The sequence below is a fragment of the Rhagoletis pomonella genome, unplaced genomic scaffold, assembly GCF_013731165.1.
Source record: "Rhagoletis pomonella isolate Grant_MI unplaced genomic scaffold, Rhpom_1.0 Rhpom_scaffold_00001, whole genome shotgun sequence".
Lineage (NCBI taxonomy): Eukaryota > Metazoa > Arthropoda > Insecta > Diptera > Tephritidae > Rhagoletis > Rhagoletis pomonella.
Window position 1 is genome coordinate 54,578,097 of NW_023458555.1, and position 22,341 is coordinate 54,600,437.

The following is a 22,341-nucleotide window of genomic DNA, read 5'->3' on the forward strand; positions in this document are numbered from 1 at the left end:
GTAGGCAATCAGAAGTAAAGTCCTCTCTCGACGTACGGAAGCTACTCTCTATAAGTCACTCATCATGCCCGTGTTGGTATATGGTGCAGAAGCATGGACAATGACAACATCCCTTGAGGCGGCTCTTGGAGTATTTGATAGAAAGACTGCGGAAAATTTACCGGCCTTTACGCTTTGGCGACTGTGAGTAACGCAGACGATGAAACGAGTCTTACAACGATATGGACATAGTACAGCGTATTAAGATACAGGGGCTCTGCTGGCTTGGCCATGTCTATCGAATGGACACCGACGCTCCAACTCTGAAAGAATTCAACTCGGCCGAAATCGCTTAAGCGGTTGCAGAGACAAAGAAGAAGAGATCGCAATTGAGATAATGATGGTGGTTTAGTATTAGATTATTGGTATTATTGCCTGACCGGAGGTCGAGCTCGAAATATTTAACGCTTATTTACTCCCTGTCACCAGGAGTCCGGCAGGATATCACTCTGATATAGGTGCGCTCCTCGGAGGTTAAAACGCGTATGGTAATTGGCGACTTCAACGCGCACCTTGATGTGTGACAATCAAGCTTGCGAATGAAAGTAGGGGATTAACCAATTCGAGAAGATAGAGCACATCTCAAAAGTAGAGCCGAAATTTCAACTGAATTTCGCAAAAAGCGTTGATATCCTTTGTTATGTCTACTTTAATGCTAAAAAGGGTTCCAACTTGCAACGCTAACGGCATACTAACCTTCCGTAAGGAAAAGCACTTTCAGATTTTTATTTTTAAAAATTACGTTCAGGGCTGTAGTGAGCACTAACAAAATTCCTGTGGATGTAGTGTGTGGTAGTTGTGTACCCACGATAATGTGACCTGGCTGGTGTCAATCAAGTCAGCCGTGCGAAGACTATCTTAACTCGATGAACTATCCTATCTACTTCAGCGCTGTCAGAAATCTTTCTTAAGTCAGATGCGCATACTTTAATAGCTTAACATACGACACAAAAAAGGCGCGAGTTAGTTAGGATAGTTTGTCTGATAGCGCTGAGATAGTACGAAATTCTCAAGATGGGATAAACGGACCAGTTTAGATTAATAAGCTCGATTATTCGACTTTTTTCAAACCCGGTTTTAGAGTTATTCGAAAAATGCAATTTGAAAACCGTTTGTTTTTAATTTTTCGCACTTGGATACATCTGAAATGAAAGCCAAAAATGGAATAAAACTATGTAAGTCTGAATTTGTCTGTCTTCTAGCTCGTGAGCATGGAAAGAGACTCAGAAAATATAACTTTGAAAAATATTTATTTTGCTAGTTATTGACATAAACAATTTGTATGACATATTTCTTCGTTTCACTACATATATGCACAGTGCATCAAGGATTTACAGCCAATGTAATAAATAGACATAGGAATTCTATGAAATTGCATATTTTCGTTTAGCATGCAAGAGATCCCAGACCAAGACAGAAGTTCGTTGCATTGAAAATGAAGAAGATTTACGCCTATGCATATTTGCATATTTTCATATTTTTTGCATATTTGCTTGTTTGCATATTTTTTGCATATCTGCATATTTCCATATTTTTCGTAAGTATATGTTTAATATTTTTTTAAATATATTTTGCACATGTATATGCTTATGTTTATTTATGTAGTTACATTGTACATATGTATATATATGTGCTAGTAATTGAGATTTCATCCCTTTCCTGTTGACCTATTAATTTAAAATTTGGTACACGCCTTTAGTTCTGATGACAATACAATCACGTAAATATATTCAGTATCATTGTAAATCCTAGATGGCCGCCGCCACAAAATGGCCACGAAATGAGGGATTACATATTTTTTCACAACCCTCTCAATATGGGCATCAAATGAAAGGGCTTAAATAAGAGAATGCAGTACATCATGAAAAAGTTCCAAATCTAAGATGGCCGCCACCACAAAATGGCGAAAGATTTTGATAAGTGGAACACAGGGCATTTTAGAAAAAAACCTCTTCCAAATTTTAGACAGTCAATATATTAAAACCGACATCTAGGTATCTAATTAAAACAAAGGACTTTGTAAAACCGTTTAACTTAAAAGTTTTTTACATATTTTATTTTACGACCAAATCGTGCAATTTTAGTAAGTGTGTAACTATCAATTGATATTTTTGGTGTTGTCTGTAATTGAGTTTATCTTACAAAGAATTACTACTGAGCGATAATAACGGGTTTGGCATAGAAATAATTTTTATAATTTTTTTTTTGTTATTGTTACATTTTGTTACGAGTAAATTTTAACTCTATGCGTATATCTACTGTCCAGGAATAATCTAAAAGGCTTTGCATTTTTGTTTTGCAAAAAAAAAAAAAAACAAAAAATTATGAAAATGTTTCGTTGTAGAACAATTGAAAATAGTAAGGTTGCAAACAGAGTGGAAGCGAAGCCGAAGACGAATTGCTTGCTTTGCGGGCAAGCTGGCGAGTGTACATAATGGAAGACGATTGCGATGCAATGACAACTAAAATGGATTCGTTTTCAGATGAGGAATTGTTTCTAAATGAAAACCTTGTTCTAAAGATAAAATTAAATGAAAATAAAGAAAAAACAGGAATTCACGAAATAAATTTGTCCAGAAAAACGTTTGGAGAATTTCACCATTTGTATGATGAGTTACGGCAAGACGGACGGAAATTTTTTGATTATACGAGAATGTCAATTAATACTTTTGATTACATTTTATCAAAAATTGAGCCATTTCTTGAAAAACAATGGACCAATTTCAATACAACCCCCATCATGGCCACTGAAAGATTGTTTGTGACTTTAAGGTAGTACCATCATTCCAAATCCAGCTACGCCACCCGTGGAGTTTTTGCGCCGAACTCACTCCGAAATAAAAAAGTGCATATTTCAAACCGTATTTATTAATCAATTTTAATCGAAAAAGTTTATTTTAATTAATTAAATGCCATTGATACATTGTTCTTGAAAAAAAGATTCCTCTCTCTTCTGAAATATATTGTACATGGTCTTGTGGATTTTCGGAAAATTGCGTCGATTTCGATTCCAGAATGGCTGGCGACTGGACGTATGGGTTTGCGTATTGCGACGAGGAGCACCCGTTTTTATAGGCAAAGTTGTAAACAGATTTTTGTATTTCCATTCTGCAGAGAAGTTTTTGTCCATTTTTTTAATGTGTGGCAACAAACTCACAAAGAAAGCCATATCCTCATCATCAGTTTGTATCTTCTGTTTTGATTTCTGTTCCAATAGATCAAGTTTTCTTTTTTCGATTTTAATTATTTCAGCATTCACTTCATCATTTCGCTTAAGTTTTTTACGTGCACTTTGTGAGGTGTTGGGTGTCTCTACTTCAAAAGTACTCATGCTGTTTTCGACGCTATAATTTTCCTTGCTTCCTTGGCCCTTCGGTGTTTTATTAATGTCCATATCGATACTACTGTTGTTATCCTCATCTTCAATATAAATACTTTTCTCCAATGGTTTTTGCTGAGTCAGATTCCCCGACGACTTTCGACATTTTATCTGATCTCTAATGAAAAGCATTGACGTAAAATGTGGCCACTGTGAAGCGTTTCCATTAGAGCCGCCTGGTCCTGGGTCGCCTGAACGTTCAGGTGGAATCTTTTTCAGCTCAGTTCGGAATGTGTCTCTCAATTGCTTCCATTTCTGTTTTATTATTGCAGCTGAAAACCAAAAAGATATACATGCTTATGTACATAATTGATATCAATATTCAATGAAGAAAATACTAAATACGACTGATAAATATACATACATATCATTAAATAAAAATTCAATAAAAGTTTGTTGGTTTATGAATTAAGGTATGTATTTTCTTATTTTTTAGATACCTTGCAATTGGAATTTCGTTTAGGTCGCTAGCTTTTTCATTTCGAATGGGTGCTTCTACTGTTCGGTCTATTGTGATAGAAACCTGCGAAATCTTGTGGGAAGTTTTGCAACCATTGCATATGCCAAAGCCTACCGAAGCCAGTTTGAAAAAAGTATTAGAGGACTACTGGAAGCTTTGGGGGTTTCCGAATTGTGTAGGATCCATCGACGGAAAACATATCCGTCTACAATGTTCAGCGGGTTCCGGATCAATGTTTTTTAATTACAGGAAATATTTCTCTATAGTACTACAAGCTGTTGCAGATGCGAAATGCAAATTTTTGTCGGTTGAAGTTGGTGGATTTGGACGTCAGAGCGATGGAACATTTGCTTCTTCAGCACTATACAAAATGAAATGCTCTGGGGAATTAAATTTCCCAGAAGATGCTGAATTACCAAACACCACAATAACCATGCCATATGTCCTGGTAGCCGATGAAGCATATCCGCTATTAGACTGGGTACTTCGACCATATTCCAGAAGAAATATGACAATGGAAAATGAATATTTCAATTCCCGTTTATCACGAGCAAGGAGATGTGTCGAATGCGCTTTTGGCATAATGAATTCAAAGTGGAGGATATTATGGAAGCCAATAGAAACGGTTCCGAATACTGCAGAAGTTATTGTTAAAGCTATTTGTATTCTACATAACACTATAATGGAATTAGAAGACGTTGAAGTTCACATTGCAGAAGGAGAAAAATTTATTAATAATGGAAAACAAGGTAGAATAGGAAGTTCAAAGAAAATGGGTCGTATAGTTAGAGAAACTTTTCGCAGTTATGTTTGTCGTAATAGAAATACGAATAACATTTAAAACCATTAAATAAACACAATAAATTAAAACATTACTACTTACTGTCTTGATTTAAAGCCATCGCAATTTCATTCCAATTTCGTTCAACAACACAGCGGTTGTAGTAATATTTATTTTGCTGATCCCACAATGAAGGTTTTTCAAAAATAGCTGCAATCAATTCCTCGTTCACTAACGACATTTTTTATAACTCGTGTTTATTTCACAATTGCAAGCAATTAACTAAATTGTAAACAACTCATCACAGCAAGCGAATCGTCTTTGAAAACAGTACCGCACAGTTTCAAGCTGACCGCTTGCGCAACGTCATCATCTTCGTCTTCGTCTTTGCTTGCACTTGAAGCTCGGAACACTTTGACGACTGCAACTTCACGACGTAACGACAGCGACATCATTTTGTCGACAAATGTCGCCTTGAAGCCAGCTTCTTAAAAATTTTGAAGACCTCAGCGACATAGCAAATAGCTGATTTTAAAGTTTTACATTTTGGTATATTTATTTCACAAATTGTGTATTTTCATTTAAGTAAATAAGAACAACATGAACAATCAAGAATATGTGATTAATTTTGCGACAATTTAATTTTGCAGCACTACATCTACTCATTGTCGCCGGCAAAATTAGAAATAGATTTAATTTGGCGACGTCGACAATTGCAGTCCTGCAGACAAGATGTCGTGCTGTCGTCAAAATAATTGTGTCCGTAAGAACGTGTGTATTTAAAATTTGACAGATGCTGCTTGTCGCTTGCTGTCGTCAAAGTGTTCCGAGCTTCAATTCTTTCATATGTTTAATATTGCACTATTTTTCGTCTTCGGCTTCGTCTTCATCTTCGTCTTCGGCTTCGCTTCCACTCTGTTTGCAACCTAAGAATAGCGAACTTATCCGACAAGTCAGGCGATCTGCATTTCGTGTGTCTTTTTAATATCCCTTCACATTAGTAGTTATCAGAAATGTCTCAACTAAATATAAATAAACGGGTGAAAGAAGTGCGGGTGCTTACAATTTCGGAATGTTTATATTGAAAAAAGTAAGCATTTCTCTTTTTAAATGCAAAATTTGCGAAATTCGTAAAATTAATTTACAGCTGATTAATATTATTAAATTTATGAATTCTGAAGATTAATTCTACCAGAAAATATCAACTGCAACAACACTTGAATACCAAATTTCATTAATAGTCAGTAAATTTGGTAGAAAATATCGGCAATGAGAGAAACTCAAATCCGCATGACTTCAATTTTGAAATGTGCCAAGCCATGGTTTCGGCGAATATTCCGTGGAATGTATTAGAAAATAGTTGGAAAAAATTCCTCCAAAAATATACCGAGCGACAAATACCAAATGAATCAACAATAAGGAAAACATACCTGGATAAGTGCTACACAGCAACTATGAAGGCCATAAGGGCAGACATTGGAAATAATTATATATGTATTTCTGTTGAGGAAACAACCGATGCAACTGGCCGCTACATAGCAAACTTAGTTGTAGGGATATTTAAAGAATGTAAGCCCTCAACGCCTCATTTGCTGTGCAGGAAAGAGCTGGATCGTCCCGACAGTAATGCTGTAGCACGATTCGTGAAGGCCGCCTTAATAAAGCTCTGGCCATGTGGAGGAAACAGTGATAAGGTTTTGCTGCTGGTTTCGGATGCAGCTCCTTACATGATAAAAGCAGCCTGTCAGTTTTTTATCCAAATTTGCAGCATTTGACGTGTCTGGCTCATGGCCTTCACAGAGTTGCAGAAAAAATTCGATCACTTTTTCCAGAAGTAAACGAATTTATTTCCGCTATGAAAAAGGCATTGCTGAAATCACCTTCCCGAATTTTTATGGGTAATGGCTCCTTACCGCCAAATCCAGTTCTTACGCGATGGAGTACTTGGCTGAACGCAGCTCTCTTTTATGCTGACAATTTTTGAAAAAATTAAAGAGGTAATAACCAAAAAAAAAAATGCAGTTTCAAAGTAATTAAATATATGTTTTTCAGATTGTTCAAAAGTTTCCACCAGAAGCAGATTGTGTGAAAAATGCACAGAACGCAGTTCAAGGTCCTCAAATTTTGCGATGTCTTCTTTTTATAAAAAGTTATATTGCTAGAATCCCAGAGAGCATCGAAAAATTAGAGACAAAGGGAATGCGGCTGAACGAGTCCATAAAAATTATTTTGGACTGTGAAGCATCCCTTCAAAATGTCCCTGGGGACTATGGCAAAACCGTAAGAGAGAAACTCTCTGAGGTTTTAGCAAAAAACTCGTTTTTTTCTGAGCTTCGAAATCTTGCTTATTTTTTAAATAATCCTGAAGATCTTTCTATATCAATATCATTGCTTCAGCAATTTTGGAACAAATTTATTTTCGCTCCAATCACTTCTTGTGAAGTAGAGAGATCTTTTTCATCATTTAAAATAATTTTAAATGATAAAAGGCAAAGATTTAATGTAGAAAATTTAGAAAAAGTACTAGTAGTGTACTGCAATGTGAAATAAAATTTTGGATTTATTGAACCACTCTCGAATTAAAAGTCTTTTGAATTGTTGGAACAATGTACATGTAAAGTATATGTAATCTGCGTGTTACATTAGGTGTAATTTATTTCAATAAAAATAAACAAACAGATTCTCATTTTCATTGTTAGTGTTTCCGACAGGGTAGGAGTATGGTGTATTGTGGAACGATTTTCCGTCATCCCTTTCTTTCGAAAAATGATACTGAAGATAGCGCAACGCCAAAACCGGTTTGTCTCCAAACCAAATTTGACAAGGTATGACGAAAAATCGATCCACAATACTTCAATAAAGAGATTGACACCCCTATTTGCAACAATTCATTTAACTTATTGAATAATTTTAATTGAATTTAAGTTTTGAACAGGTGGCGCAACACTCTTCAAGCACTTCAAAAATAATCCTAATGTTTAGCCTAAAGATTTCCTAACAATATTTCGTCTGACAACAAATATTTTAATATTTCATATAACTTATTTGTATGGGAAGGGCCTTGAGTTATCGGAATTACTTTCAGTCTAAGACCATCCTTGTAAAATCCGTAGAAAGTGTGCCAAATTTGATTCTGATCGGAAAAGCGGTTAAGGAGGTAGCCCATTTTTCAATCCAGGTCATAAACCATCTGTGTGAAAAATTTAATTTTCAAACAGGTGGCAGCCCTATTGAAAAATATCTTCGAAATTAAGCTCTCTTAAACATTTTTTCGTTTGACACCTGTATTGTAATATTTGATTGAAATTATTAATTTTATTTAACTTTTTAACAAGTGGCAACCCTTAAAAAGTAGCATATTTTCCAACCTATGTCATCTACTATCTGTGAGCAAAATTTCATGCAAATCATTTCCGCGTTATGGGCCAACAAACAAGCAAACAAAGAAACTTTCACATTCATAATATTAGTAGGATTTGCATACATAGATATAGATGTTGTAGACAACATACTAAAAGATTAATGGATTTACTAAATAAATAGCAGGGTTTAAGCTGGATTGGTACATAAAATTTTTCTGCAGGAACTTGCTTTGATTTAATACAAAGCCCTGTTAACGTAAGTATTGATTGCATATTATTTGCATATCTTTTGCATATTTTTTCATATTTTCTGCATATACAAATTTCATAGAATTTCGATGTCTAGTAATAAACAATAATTAGAAACTTAAATAAAGATTTTGACGCGAATAAGAGTAATTTGAGTTCACACAAAGATAAGCAATCAAGAACCTAGATTCTGAAGACCACTCAGATTGACAAGTGTGTATATCATTCTATATGAAAGGTCCAACTACGATTTCAAAACTCCATGTTAATACCGCACAAACTGTATTTTTGTGCAAAAAAACATTTGCTAAAATGGGGAAATTAGTAAAAAAGATTTTTCACAAATAATAATTCACGGACTCACCTACAAATGCATACAAAAATCTTAATAAAAGTAGGCAAAAACACTTTTCAAAATGGTGAAATTAGTAAAAAAGAGTTTGCACAAAGAATACTTCCAAGGACTCACCGACGGATGCATAGCCAAATCTTGATAATTTTATGAAGAGATGAAATTACATACATGAAAACAGCGCCGTGAATACAAAAAATTTTTCATATTGTAAAAATTTGCCTGTTTTACACATATCTCATAGGTTTCTTATAGTTCCTGAACCCTCCATTTTTTTATTAAAAAATCCGCTATTTTCGTACTTGAGGGACTTATCTATTAACAGCTTGATTATTTTTCACCCGATCTTACAAATCAAACATGAGAAGAGGATTTATAGGATTTTAAAATTACGTATAACAATCTATTGGTAGACTTCGATTGTTGAGTTTTTGTTGAAAAGCTCTAGTCAGAAAAATAATAAGGTTGTCTGTGAAGCAATCACTAAATAGGAGTAGTGGAAATATGTGTTTCTTTATTTTATGTCATTAAAAGTACGATTCCCGTATTCGCCAAACAAATTTGAGCATACGGCTTTCGTGCGGATTTTCCTCCCACCACTTTTTGTCTTTGTACCGATCTTAGACTCTAAACGTCTGGCAGCCCTGATTAATGATTATGAGGTTTAAATAAATAAATTTAAATATGGGAGGTTAATAATGATTAATCGATTATACCTTTTGCCTTTCAAGCGCTTATTTAAATAATTTATACGGAAATGCCGTCGGCCGCTGTGGTGTAGTGGTAAGCAGTGCGCGCTTCCACTCCACAATGCCTGGGTTCAAACCCTGGTCAAAGCAACATCGCAAAAATATAGAAAAAATGTTTTTTTCTTAACAGCGGTCGTCCCTCGGCAGGCAATGGCAAACCTCCGAGTGTATTTCTGCCATGAAAAACAGCTTCTCATAAAAATACAATCGCCGTTCGGAGTCGGCGTAAAACTGTAGGTCCCTCCGCTTTGTGTGACAACATCAAGGCGCACGCCACAAATCGGAGGAGAAGCTCGGCCAAACACTAACATATGTGTAAGCGCCAATCTATTATTATTATTATTATTACGGAAATGCATCCTGCACATAAAACATAGCTTTTTCACATTTATTGGAAGGTCTATTTCATGGCTGTGGGATAATAATTTTTCGGAGAAGTTGGTGGTGCCAGAAATGACTTCACCATTAAATATTTGAAATATCCGACTTATTCAGCATAACCTGGGTTCCGCTGGTGAATGGAACAAACGGACGTTTTCGTAAGTCCATGTTTTTCTGCAAATTACACAGCTTGGCTTAGGCATTATTAATTTTTTAATCACAAATAAATTATATAGTATTTTTCCACAAAAACTCAAACGGTAAGTTAAAAAAAAAATTTCTACAAAAATTCAATCGGAAAATTTTAGAAAAAACAATGTTTTAAACAAATTATTAGGGTTGCCAGATTTTTTTAGGCGCGAAATCAGTACGCTAGACTTTTTCATGCCAAAAAAATCAGTACTTTTCAGGAAATTTTTGTTCAAAGCAACATTATGAATGTAAGTTACAGATAATACTTTGAAACGCCAGAGTACTTGTTTCTAACAATATTTTATATATAAATAAAATATAGTTCATAAAAAATAAAAGTCTTATTCATTTTAACATGAGTTTACACATCATTGTACACAGAAGCCAATAAATTATTTTTTATTTATGACATTTTTGAATGGCTATAATGAGATAATTTCTATCTTCAGTATTCAAATAGACAAAGAATTCTATACATTTCATTTTAAGATTACTTTTAATATGAAGTTCACTTAAAATAATTTTAGTTAGAAGCCGGTTTCCCTCCTTGCGCCGGGAAGCAAACTTTATACTTAAGATCCTTTCAGTTGCTTTGTTTAAGAGGGGTAGTGAAAAAAAAATTTAATTACATATGTTTTCAAACTGTGGAAAAGTACTACTATTTAGGGACTTCATTTATAATTCCTCATGGCTTAAATTAAATTTTTCAACTACGCAAAAACTTTGAAAGACTAACGATTCGCTAAAAACAGTATCTAGCTCCATGGGCCAATTAGAATAGATCTGGGCTCGAATCGTAACAGTCGTGAACGAGCAACTAGTCACGTAAATATGACAAAATCGGATTGTGACAGACGTGAATGAACTTCTCATATCGGAATTCGGTATTATGACACGCGTGAATGAGCGAGTGAACGTACTCGTTCGTTCAAACTGTCATTCGATTAATATTTGACGAACGTACGCGCGCAAAATTTGATATTTTTTTTTGGAAAATGTAAGTAATTATAAAATTTGTGCAAACATATACAAGTTTATAGCTATTTTTCTTATTTTAGGACCAACTACAATAAATTAAACTCTACGCAGAAAGAACTCATGGCGGAGTTCATGGCCGAACACTCTGACTTGGCAAAGAATTCACTCCCAAACTGCTCGCAGGGAAAAGCAACGGCCAACCGTTTGTGGGAAAACCTCACCAAACAATTAAATGCTGTAGGGCCGCCAATTAAGGATGTGAAGCTGTGAAAGAAAGTAGGGTTTTGATATTTTTAATGAAAGTAAACATAAACGAACTTTCTTTTAATCTAGGTTTTCGCTGATCAGAAATACAACGCAAAGAGGAAGCTTTCTTTTAACAAGGCTTCCAACCGGTGGGCAGGTGGTGGACCTGCTGAGGAGCTCCTTGCGGAAGCAGCAGGACTGGAAGTATGCGTAGAGTCATGGCTGCACCTCTATATTGACAATTTATTGCAAGAATTTTGCAAGTGTGGTCACAAATCTGGCAAAAGGAATATTAGTAATAAAATGTTAAAATGAAAGAAAATAAACTTACTAGCATAACGTTAAGACTATGGCTATCTTTCCTGTTGAAGTACATGTGCTTGTCTCTAATTGGCTTTTTTAAACCAATGTGTGTTCCGTCTACGCATCCAATCACTAAAAAGAAAAGCATTGGATTCACTATGCATTTCATTAGAACGCCTCTTCTTACCCCCAGGTATTTCATATTTTTCCGCAAACCACTACTTACATCTTGAAGGTTCGTTGGGCTGGAACTAGAGACACGAATTTCGATACGATACGATACCATATCGATACTTTTGGCATTTGATACCGATATTTTCTACTCGATAGTTTTAAAACGATATTTTTTGGAATCGAGTACCAGAACCCTAGTATCGTATCGAATGTAATAAACTCAATGTTCAATATTATTGCATAGTCTTTTACTTTCCTACTAACTTTTGCAGCGCTGTAATGTTGTACTGAACATTGAATTGTTTTACCTTTTGCAACCCTGTAATGACAACGGAGATTTGTATTTCTTATAATAAACTCTCTTGAATTCTGATTTTTTTTTACCTTAACCTTAATTTTATAACAAGGTTCGTATTACTATTAATGTCTTCGCAACACTCACATTACAAGGATAATGTTATTAACAATTCTTCCCGATATAAATTGGGCTTTTAAGAGCAGAAATGTGTAATATATGTTGTTAGGATTGCATGTGTTAGGGGCACAATAGATCATCAGGTCGCAGTGCATACCTCATAATTATCTATCTAGGATTACATGTGGTGGAATTTGAACCCGCGACTTCGGTGTTTTAAGACAACACCTCAATCTCTACGTGTGGTTACACAATATGTTAGTGTTTGACCGAGATTCTCCTCCGATTTGTAAAAGGCGCCTTAAGTTCTGAACACATTAAAAACGACAAGCTACGGGCCACAGCTTCCAATTTGTTATCTTCATTGTCTAAACGCTTTGTCGATGGCGACATGATTTTTTGAATGCGTCGGCGATATCATGAATTTGTACGATTTCGACATAAAAGAAGAGGAAGAAGCTAATCTGTCGCTGGAAAAATAGAAATAGATCTAATCTGGCCACAACCACAGTCGTCTCGTAGCCCGGTCGGCACCAAAATAATTATCTACATAAGAGTACGTGTTAAGATAATTTGACAGCTATGGTCCATAGCTCGTCGTTTTCATTGTGTTCGGGCTATTAATGTTGTGGCACAAAAGGGGTCCCTACAGTTTTATGTCGACTTTGAACTGCGATTTTGTTTTAACGGGAAGCTGTTTCTCATTTTCAAGTTTTGAGCACTTCTTATCATTACACCACAGCGGCCTATATACGAGACCTATATTCATATAAATCTTTTGGATTTTGGTATCGATATTTGGAATATCGAGTCCTTTTATTCCGATATTAATGGGCACCCGATATTTTTAAAGCGATACTTTTAATGAGTACCATATAATTTGGTTTCCATTTCTTTTCAGACTTTGGCAGTCAATTTTGATACCGTGCTCTGGCACATAATAATAATAATAGAGAGGCGCTTATATATATGATAGTGTTTGGCCGAGCTTCTCCTCCGATTTGTGCCGTGCGCCTTGATGTTGTCACACAAAGCGGAGGGACCTACAGTTTTACGCCGACTCCAAACGGCGATTGTATTTTTATGAGAAGCTGTTTTTCATGGCAGAAATGCACTCGGAGGTTTGCCATTGCCTGCCGAGGGATGACCGCTGTTAAGAAAAAACCTTTTTTCTATTTTTTTTACGATGTTGCTTTGACCAGGGTTTGAACCCAGGCGTTGCGGAGTGGAAGCGCGCACTGCTTACCACTACACCACAGCGGCCGACATACCTATCAGGTAATCACTACCAACTGTGTGCTGTTAGCTACCACTTGCAAGGAGCGAGAGACTTGCAGCAGGAACGGCTTTTGTGTCATGGCAGTTTATTTTTATTTTCGATAAAACATACTGGAATGCCTCCTTGCTTAGCCGAAATCTTTTGATGAATCTGCAAGTATAGGAGTAGAGAAGGTAATTTATTTCCTATGTATCAATTACCCTGCCAGCCAAAAGTGGTGAAAAATCTGGTGAAACCGCGGGTTTCGGTCACTTCAAAACTGGTGACATTTGTATGGGCGGTGTGCAGATTGTCACCACTTTCCCCCTGTACGTGTGAGCCTTGCATCACTGTCGCACTGAATTGCCTACTCAGTCCAAAGTAGCACTTGTTGGCAAGAGTGATTCTGCATTGGATTTCAATGCTGACATTATTATCGGTGTTAATGCTGGTTCCCGAGTAAACGAAATTCTCTACTTTCTCGAAATTGTAACTGTCAACAGTGACGTGGGTGCCAAGGCCCGAATGTGCTGACTGTTTTTTTGATGACAGGAGATACTTCGTCTTGTCCTCGTTTACCACCAGACCCATTCGCTTTGCTTCCCCATCGAACTTGGAAAAGGCAGAACAGACTTCGCGGTTTTTGTTGCCGATGATGTCGATGTCGTCGGCATAAGCCAGCAATTGCACGCTCTTGTAGTAAATTGTTATTGTTCGAGATAACTAACTCGACAAAAAAACGCCAGCCTTATGTTTAAGGAATTTAAACCCCACCATATTATCGCAACTGGTACGTAAGGACCCGGTGATATGTCCATAAAACGATTGAACTTTTTGTTGTATTTATTTCTTAGGTATATGAAATATTATCTGAAATATATCAACTATAATTAAATTATTATTTTTTTTTACTTTTTACAGTAGAGTTTAAGGAAGTTCCAACGTTATGTAAAAACCTTAAGAAAATCCTAAAGTATTTTAGCCCAAAATACAATAACGCAGTGACAGTGGCAGTTTTGCGAAATCAGCTGTTTTTTAGAAAGTGTAGTGTCCAATGAAGCGACTCACAATACAGCAGTGGCAGCTGGCAGTTCTGCTAAGTTTAGCCCAAATTCTAAATTCACTGCCACTGCCTTCATCGCAGCAAACTTCGCATGCTGAATTTGACATAAATAAAATGCAGCCAACTTCTGTTCATGTTACTGAAGACTAAAGTTCTGAACACATTGAAAACGACGAGCTACCGACCACAGCTTCCAATTTGTCATCTTTATTATCTAAGCGCTTTGTCGATGGCGACATGATTTCTTTGAACGCGGCAGCGACATCATGAATTTGTATGAGTTTGACATAAAAGAAGAGGAAGAACCTTATCTGTCGCCAGAAAAATAGAAATAGATCTAATCTGGCCACAACCACAGCCGTCGCGTAGCCCGGTCGTGGCCAAAATAATTATCTACATAAGAGTACGTGTTAAAATAATTTGACAGCTGTGGTTTGTAGCTCGTCGTTTTCATTGCGTTCGGGCTATAAAAGACAATGACAAAAATGTAAACAAACAAAAGGAAGAGGACAGAGGAGAGGCCTCTCGCTCCCTTCCAAAAATTACGTACGAAAGGATGTAGTAAAATTATATTTTGACAAAAAAAACATAAAAACATGAGATCATGAGATCATTACAACGTACACCAGCAAAACAAAACAATTTATCACAACTAAAGTACAGAGAATTTTCCACAATGCATGTATAAAAATAGAGTTTATACATCAGAAAACATAAAAATAAAATTTCTAAACTTTGTGCAAAACTCGGGAAAATGCAATAATTTTGCATACAAATTCGCAACTTTCTATTCAGACTTTTTTATAAAAATTTTGAAAATTAAGTTTTGCGGCCCATAAAAATTTAGTTTAATTTTGGTATTGTTTTTACTGAGAGTTTCTTCCATACAAACTATGTTCGACATTTTCTTGTATGTGGAAGACACTGTCAGCAAAAAATAAATAATTGCAAAAAGTCAACGAAATTTTCTGGTAACTTCAGACTTGCACTTTACTAATTGGCTAAAAAGCTACATTTTCAAAATTTTTCTAAAAGATCTGATTAGAAATTGTGATCGCATAAAAGAGTCTCCTAGCCAATAATTCTGTACGGCACGGTACTTATAAGTAATCTAGGTTTCACGAAAGAAAAAAGATTAAATACATGGTAACATTAAAATATCAGTCATTTGTTTCGTTGCTGTGAGCTTGTTTCAAAACGTATGGCTTTTGCTTAATATAATTTTAAAACTCTGTGCATGTCATTTTAACGTATTTAGGTACATACTTATATTAATCATCAACTATTGCTTGTGCAAAACGTGCTAAATTAAAAAAAAAAAAATCGCATATGAAAGAGCACCAACCCAACTCGTAATAAATTTAAGTATATAAATTTTAGTATTTAGTATAAAAATATTCAATTCAAACACGCCAATATTAAAATGAAGCGCTTTGCACTTAACGGACGATTTTTTATAATTAAGTTAAAAAAAATATATATTTAATTTCCATGCTGTCTGTAATGGGATTTGAACCCTGACGCTCTGGAAGTTAGCAAATTGTGGCAAGCATCTTCGTGCACTCAGCTACAGCCAGACATGTAAATTGTGCATTCAAATGTTGAGTTTGATTCAACACCACGTGTGCGTGGTATGAAAGTATTGTTTTTAAGTACGAACATTTCAAAGCGATAATCAAATAAAAAATATTCTTGTTTACTATGCGTTATTTCCCCCAGTAAATTCATAAAATTTTTCTTAATATTACAACGCGTTTTTTCTCTCAGTGTAGTCATTTTTATGCAAAATTTGTGCAATCAAATCGATAACCGGGACACTTAAACGAAACCCGGGACATTTTATGGTTGGACCGGGATACCGGGACAAATAGTCTAAAACCGGGACATGTCCGGGAAAACCGGGACGTCTGGCAGCCCTATTATTACTTCACCTGTTTGGTGCACCATGTGCACAGTGTAGACAGTGTACCAAGTAATGACATTTCCCTTTTCTCATATCCATATTTGACAATTGCTTGAGTGTGTTAGTTAAAATTTTGAATTTTGTTGTCACATTTTTAATCTTTTTGGTAGTTTGAATTTAAATTTTTTTTTGAAATTGTTAACATAAGAAGATATATACGAAAATTAAGTGTAGAAAGCAAAAAAACTAACAATGCCGCGTAAACTTTTAAGTAAGTTTATATTCATACGCTTATAAACAACTTGTTTTGAACCTTTATTATAAGTTTACACTTTTACGCTTCTAAAAAGCTTTCTTTTGAACATTTATTACGAGTTTATATTTCTACGCTTATAACCAATGTTCCTTTTCGCTTACTTTCAAGCGTTTCATAAACAAAAAATCAACGGTTTGTAAGCTTAATGTTTATAATTGAAAACTTAAAAAAAAACTTTCTTTAAGTTTGTTTTGCTTGTTGGGAACTAACACAAACACATCAGTTCACGAATGAGTTGTCAAATATGTCTATTGACATTACTTGGCACACTGCATGATACAAAAAAGAAGGTAGTTTCAATAAACAACTTCTGACGGATAATACAATTTTTTGAAGTTTTATATATTGTGAGTATAATCAACGGCCCTGCCACTTTGATAATATTAAAACAATAAATCGGAGTATTTTCTTTCCCATATTTATACCAATGTAATAGCATTTCAAATCAAAAACCATTATCAGTGCTTGGTACTTTATTTTACTTACGTGGTTCGCACCTTTTTTATTAAAAATATCTAAAATATAAACTGTTAAAGGAGACTTCATCGTAATTGTTCTTTTTATTTTATAATAAAAACCACGAGCGCATTATGTTATTTTTTCATTTTCTTATTTTGAATGAAACCTTGCTATTTAAAAATCTAGTTATTTCCAAATAAAATCGTTTTATAATATTTTGGATCAAATTTACTTTTTAATTTCTCATCAGATTTTGCAAAAAATATGGCTTTATGGTTAGCGAAACACCATTGACTTTAACAAATTTTGAATTTAAAATTTCCTATGTATGCAAAAAAGTGGAAGTTTACTTGAACAGACCGCCCTCCGATAAACAACTAACATAATAAGAATGAATATAATTTTGTTCACTTTCTTTATGCGTTCTGAAACCTTGTTTCGACAACACCATTTTCGAAATTATTTCAAAATTTCAAGTCCAAAGATGTGAAATGTATCTTTGAGGGGACTGATGAAATCTTCTGCTTTAAAAAAAATATATTACTTCTGGTGATAAGGTAGCATGGATTTTATGAAATGTCATAATTTTATTAAAAGTCAAATGCCATTTCAGTCCTCTTTCATTGGATACCAGATTCATATGATACCAAATTTGTTTAATTTGGATAAGCGGTTTGTTTATTATCCGGATAGGACGTTTATTTCGGAATAAAAAATATTAGGCCAAATTTAACTCGGAAAAAATAACTGTTATTTTCGGTCTCTGGAATATTGTGCAAGTGCACGTATGTATATCTAACCAGTCATAGAAGAAAGCATTAAAAATGAATTAAAAAAACTAAAAATCGAAAAACGCTGATGACGTGACAGGTTCTCCAAATTCCGAAACAACCACAAGAATGAGAATGAAGAATTCTTTGGAAAAAAAGTTGTTTAAACAACGATTGTGCCATGATGCTAGATTGTGAAGATGAAAGTCAAGAGTATACATCCGACATTTGCAGCCCGATAAAATTCTCAAAATGTAGTTATAGCACCGCAATAAAAATAAATAAATATAACTGAAAGTCCTCTCAACTGGAGCAGTATCAATCGAAAAGAATTAACAATTTTGCCAAGTTTCAAGTTTTTCAAGTTTATCGCCTCGAGCGAGTAGTTATATAGAGGCGCAGGTTTGATGTACGACCCATCAACAAGTTTTTATTAAGTACAATATTCCAATTTTTAAATTTAAGTACTAAAAAAACATTCAGTCTTATCATGAGTTTAATTTTCCCCGAACCGTTTCACTTTTCACTTTTGGTTTTCATGTACATATTTACTAGGGGCGGAATACAAATTTTTGGGTGAATTTTTTTCGGGCAAAACTCAAGATAAGGCAGATTATTAAAAATTATTAAACTTTCCATTTTTTATTTACCTAAATCACCTAATTTACCCATCTAATTATTTTTTAAAAATACATGACATCCGCATTCGCATCCGCGGATGTCTAAAATTCCACATTCGCAACATCCCTAGTACATATATCATTTTCTGTTTCATCGAATTGGGCATGATACAAAAATAGTAGGTAGTTTCATTTATTGACATTCGTTGTTGTTGCCGATCACTTGACTTTTAATAAGTTCATGACATTTAACTAAAATCATGCTACCATATTCACTAGCAGCAAAATTTTTGTTTCTTGAAAAATTAAAAAAAAAAATTAGAGTTAGTGAAGTTGGATGAAAATATTAAAAGAAAATTTTTGCTCGTTTTCAAACAGAAAGAATTCAATACACCTGTGCAAATGTTCGAAAATAAAGTTTTCCGCTTTACCGAGGACAGAGTGCGTAATACGATCTAATGCAGTTTGATGACAAACTCCTGACATAAAATATTTTTAAACCTCTAACCCGCGTTGCCACAGACACATTTTTTTCCCTACCAAAATTTCCTACCATAACCAACCAAAACCTACCAAACATTTTTTTCAGTTTTAATATTTTTTTTCAATGACAAATTTATTAAAAACATAACTATCACAACATTTAGTAAAACCAAAAAACACAGCTAATACAATAAAAACAAATTAGCTGCGTATAACGATTCATTTTACTGTACATACATACATATCGTCATTAGATACGAATAAGGACGCGAGCTCAAAAGATGACAGCGAAAAAAGACGCGTAAAAAAATTTCGGCGAAGAAGAACTCTTAACATAGGCGAGGGCAAAGAAAGACGCGTTAACCTCTTCGACTTTATTTTCGCGGTCAACTGTGTTTGCGAGTATACAAATTCCCCAAAGAGTTTTTCCAGAATAATGTTGAATCCATGTTTACGCGTCTTTTTTCGCAAATTTTTTTAACGCATCCTTCTTCGCCGTCAAAACACCCGAGCGTCTTTATTCGTGTCAAGTGACTATATTATTATTATTACATCGGAGATACCCGCGTTGCGAGCTAAGAAGATATATGGTGCTAAATCCTAATTGTAAGCGCTCCAATATCAGGCTATTTAAAAAGCTCAGCACTTTGGATGATGCCATGTTCCAAATTTTAGGTGGAGAAGACAATCCTTCCCCAAGGTCCATCAATCTACTATTCATGCTTCGTGGACAGGCACATAGAATATACTATGGGGTTTTCTTCACCGGCCCACAAAACCTACAGTCAGTCTCTACATAAAGACCCTTTAATTCAATCGGTACGTTAACTTGGAGTGTGCTGTCAAGTAGCCAGTAAGAGTTTTAAGTTCAAGGTATCTTACGGAGTTCCTCCTGAAAAGTTATGAATCTCTTTGATTGTCTTATTCGCTTCGCCTTCCGCAAGTGTGCAGCAATTCCCAGCTAGCTCCTAAGTAGGTCTGCAGTGTATCCCTGTAGATGTACCGCAAAAAGGCTCGGAACTATGCAAACGCATTTGGGCTCCACTCTTTGCAAGACATTCAGCCCTTTCGTTGCCTTAAAACCCTTCATGTCCCTGAACCCTCCACAGCGGTACGCTCCCAGGTGGTTCTCGAGTTCACAAGCCTTGATGCCGTTTTAAAAGACTCTAAGGCTTCTAACGATGCCTGAATATCTGACATAATATTTACTCTGGCCTCATTTGCCTTCTACGATAAAATTCGCGAACACAGACTCCGATTGCGAAGACCTCCGCCCAGAATATGGTTAGGTACAAGCCCATTGGCAGACTTTCCTGGAATCTTGGTTAAAGTACGCCATAAAGTATATATGGATGTTCGTATTGTATATTGGCAATAATAAGGGTTCACGTTTGTACTGAGGAATCATGTTTGCGGCCGCCGTTATACGAACGCACCGATGAAATATTCATGTAAAAAAAATGCTAAAATGTTTAGAGATACAGTATATTTTGCTTTGCTGCCTTTATGCTTAAGTGCACATTTAAGATACCTACCCTAAAATGCGCATTAGCGGCATTATTCTTAACATTTATAAGGAAACTCCTCCGATAGATGCATTCAACATACCTGCACATTGGCGATACCTGCCTTAAAAATTGTGCAACTATTATTAACTATCAAAGAAAGTATTAGGTTTACCTGCACTGGCCCTAAAATTACCTAATTTTCAAGCTTTTATTTATTTTGCTCATCTCGCAGAACAACGAAAATGGCTATCAATTAATGTAGTTATATAGATAATTAGATACCATTCGGTAAAAATTTCGCTTGCAGTAAATTCTACGTGGCAAGTGCTCCTCCATTATTTGGTTTCATAGGGATTAGGATACCTTCCTCATTGAAGTAGTAAAGAAAATTCGCTTAAGTGCTTTTTTCGGTTAAGTGCACAAGTTTTTCGCGCAAAGAAGGATGGGCAGCTAAGCAAAATATACTGTACATATCTTCTCTTTTTCTCAAATAACTATTACTCGTAGTCCCGAAACCTACCAAAATCCAATCAAGCCTACCAACCTACTAAATGGAAAAAAACCTACCAGTTTTGGTAGGAAAAGCCCATGTTTGGCAACACTGCCTCTAACCGATGTACCGTTATCCGTAGAAGAAGGGGGAGATCAGTGATGGAAAATGAGTGTGCATTGTGCCAATTTCGGCCCTTTCGGAAGCAGCCAGCACCTTAAGCACAATCGACTGATTTTCGGCACTATTTTTGCGTAACTCAATGCAACTGATATACATATATTTCTTTCGGATCCGCAATTAAAAATATTTTTTTTTTATTTGATCGTATGTGCTTAAACTGATAAATGATATAAACATATAAATGCAAGTAGATGAGGCTCTACCACGTTCTGCATATACGCTTAATATTTTTAATTTAATTAACAAAACTGTCGCAATTTCATCTCTAAAACAAATATTAAATATAATTTAATATATATTTTAGATTTAAGGCCCGTCCACATAGAACTTTGGCGTTGCGTTGGCGTTGGCGTCGCTTCAACAGCTGACTATGAATACATGAATTCAAATGCAGCCGTCCACATAGCCATTAGTCTGTTCCTTTGAACTTCGGACTAAAACCTGTGGAACTGTCAAACTACAACTTTACTCTCTCAAGTGAGAGTAAATGAAGAACAGATGCAGAAGTGCACGGGAACGCAAAAAGCACTATTTCCTGTAAAAACGTCAGTCGGTTTGTTTACATGTCATTTGTACAACACTGATTTAGCTGAAATATCACTAAATAATTATTAAAATCTATACATATTCAAATATTTCATTGTTTACTTCCATTTTTTAACAAATAAAAGGTTCTTAGCTTTCCCGCTTTCAGTTTTTGTTTGCACATGTAAATCAGCTGATCGTTTGACACTTTTCATGAACTTACAGGAAAAAATACTCCGGACTAAATCCTGTAACTTCTGACTAGGAACAGTTGCTCAGTTACTCTCTCAAATGTGTTCCCACTTACAGGTTTTATGTCAATAGGAACGATTTCCTGCAAGTTCTGGCTAAATCCTGTAAACCGGACTGCTATTGGAACAGACTACATAATTCGACAACGCTCACGCCAACACAAAGCAAAAAGATGGCCAACTCTCCATTTTTCGCGTACGTCGCTCGTCAGCTGTTGCAGATAAATAAAATTATGTGAAATATTTGTCCTTTTTAATCAAGTGCGGGCAAGAAATATCGTCTTTAATGCAATTATTGATATGAAATATTAATTTATCTGTCGTTAGTATGTTAATTTAATGACCCAAGGATTCGCTGCCAAGCGTTCATTGTAGCAAGCATACTTTTAACGTGCGTTCTGTCAAACCAACGCCAACGCCAAAGCCAACGCGAAAGTTCTATGTGGACCGGC

General features: G+C 35.3%; 1 protein-coding gene and 1 long non-coding RNA gene across 2 annotated transcripts; both read right to left on the reverse strand.

The window, feature by feature from the left end:
- Window positions 1-2,944: 2,944 nt before the first annotated feature.
- LOC118750232 lies at window positions 2,945-5,019 on the reverse strand. Its single transcript, XM_036484985.1, has 2 exons — window positions 4,762-5,019; window positions 2,945-3,690 (listed from the first exon to the last, which is right to left on the reverse strand). The coding sequence occupies exons 1-2, from the start codon at window positions 4,898-4,900 to the stop codon at window positions 2,945-2,947; spliced, it is 885 nt and encodes a 294-aa protein (XP_036340878.1). The 5' UTR covers window positions 4,901-5,019.
- A 5,348-nt stretch (window positions 5,020-10,367) lies between these two features.
- LOC118751510 lies at window positions 10,368-11,711 on the reverse strand. The gene is made up of 4 exons (XR_004994537.1): window positions 11,659-11,711; window positions 11,500-11,603; window positions 11,241-11,445; window positions 10,368-11,186 (listed from the first exon to the last, which is right to left on the reverse strand). It is a non-coding gene; the product is annotated as an uncharacterized LOC118751510 (long non-coding RNA).
- Between the last annotated feature and the right edge of the window lie 10,630 nt (window positions 11,712-22,341).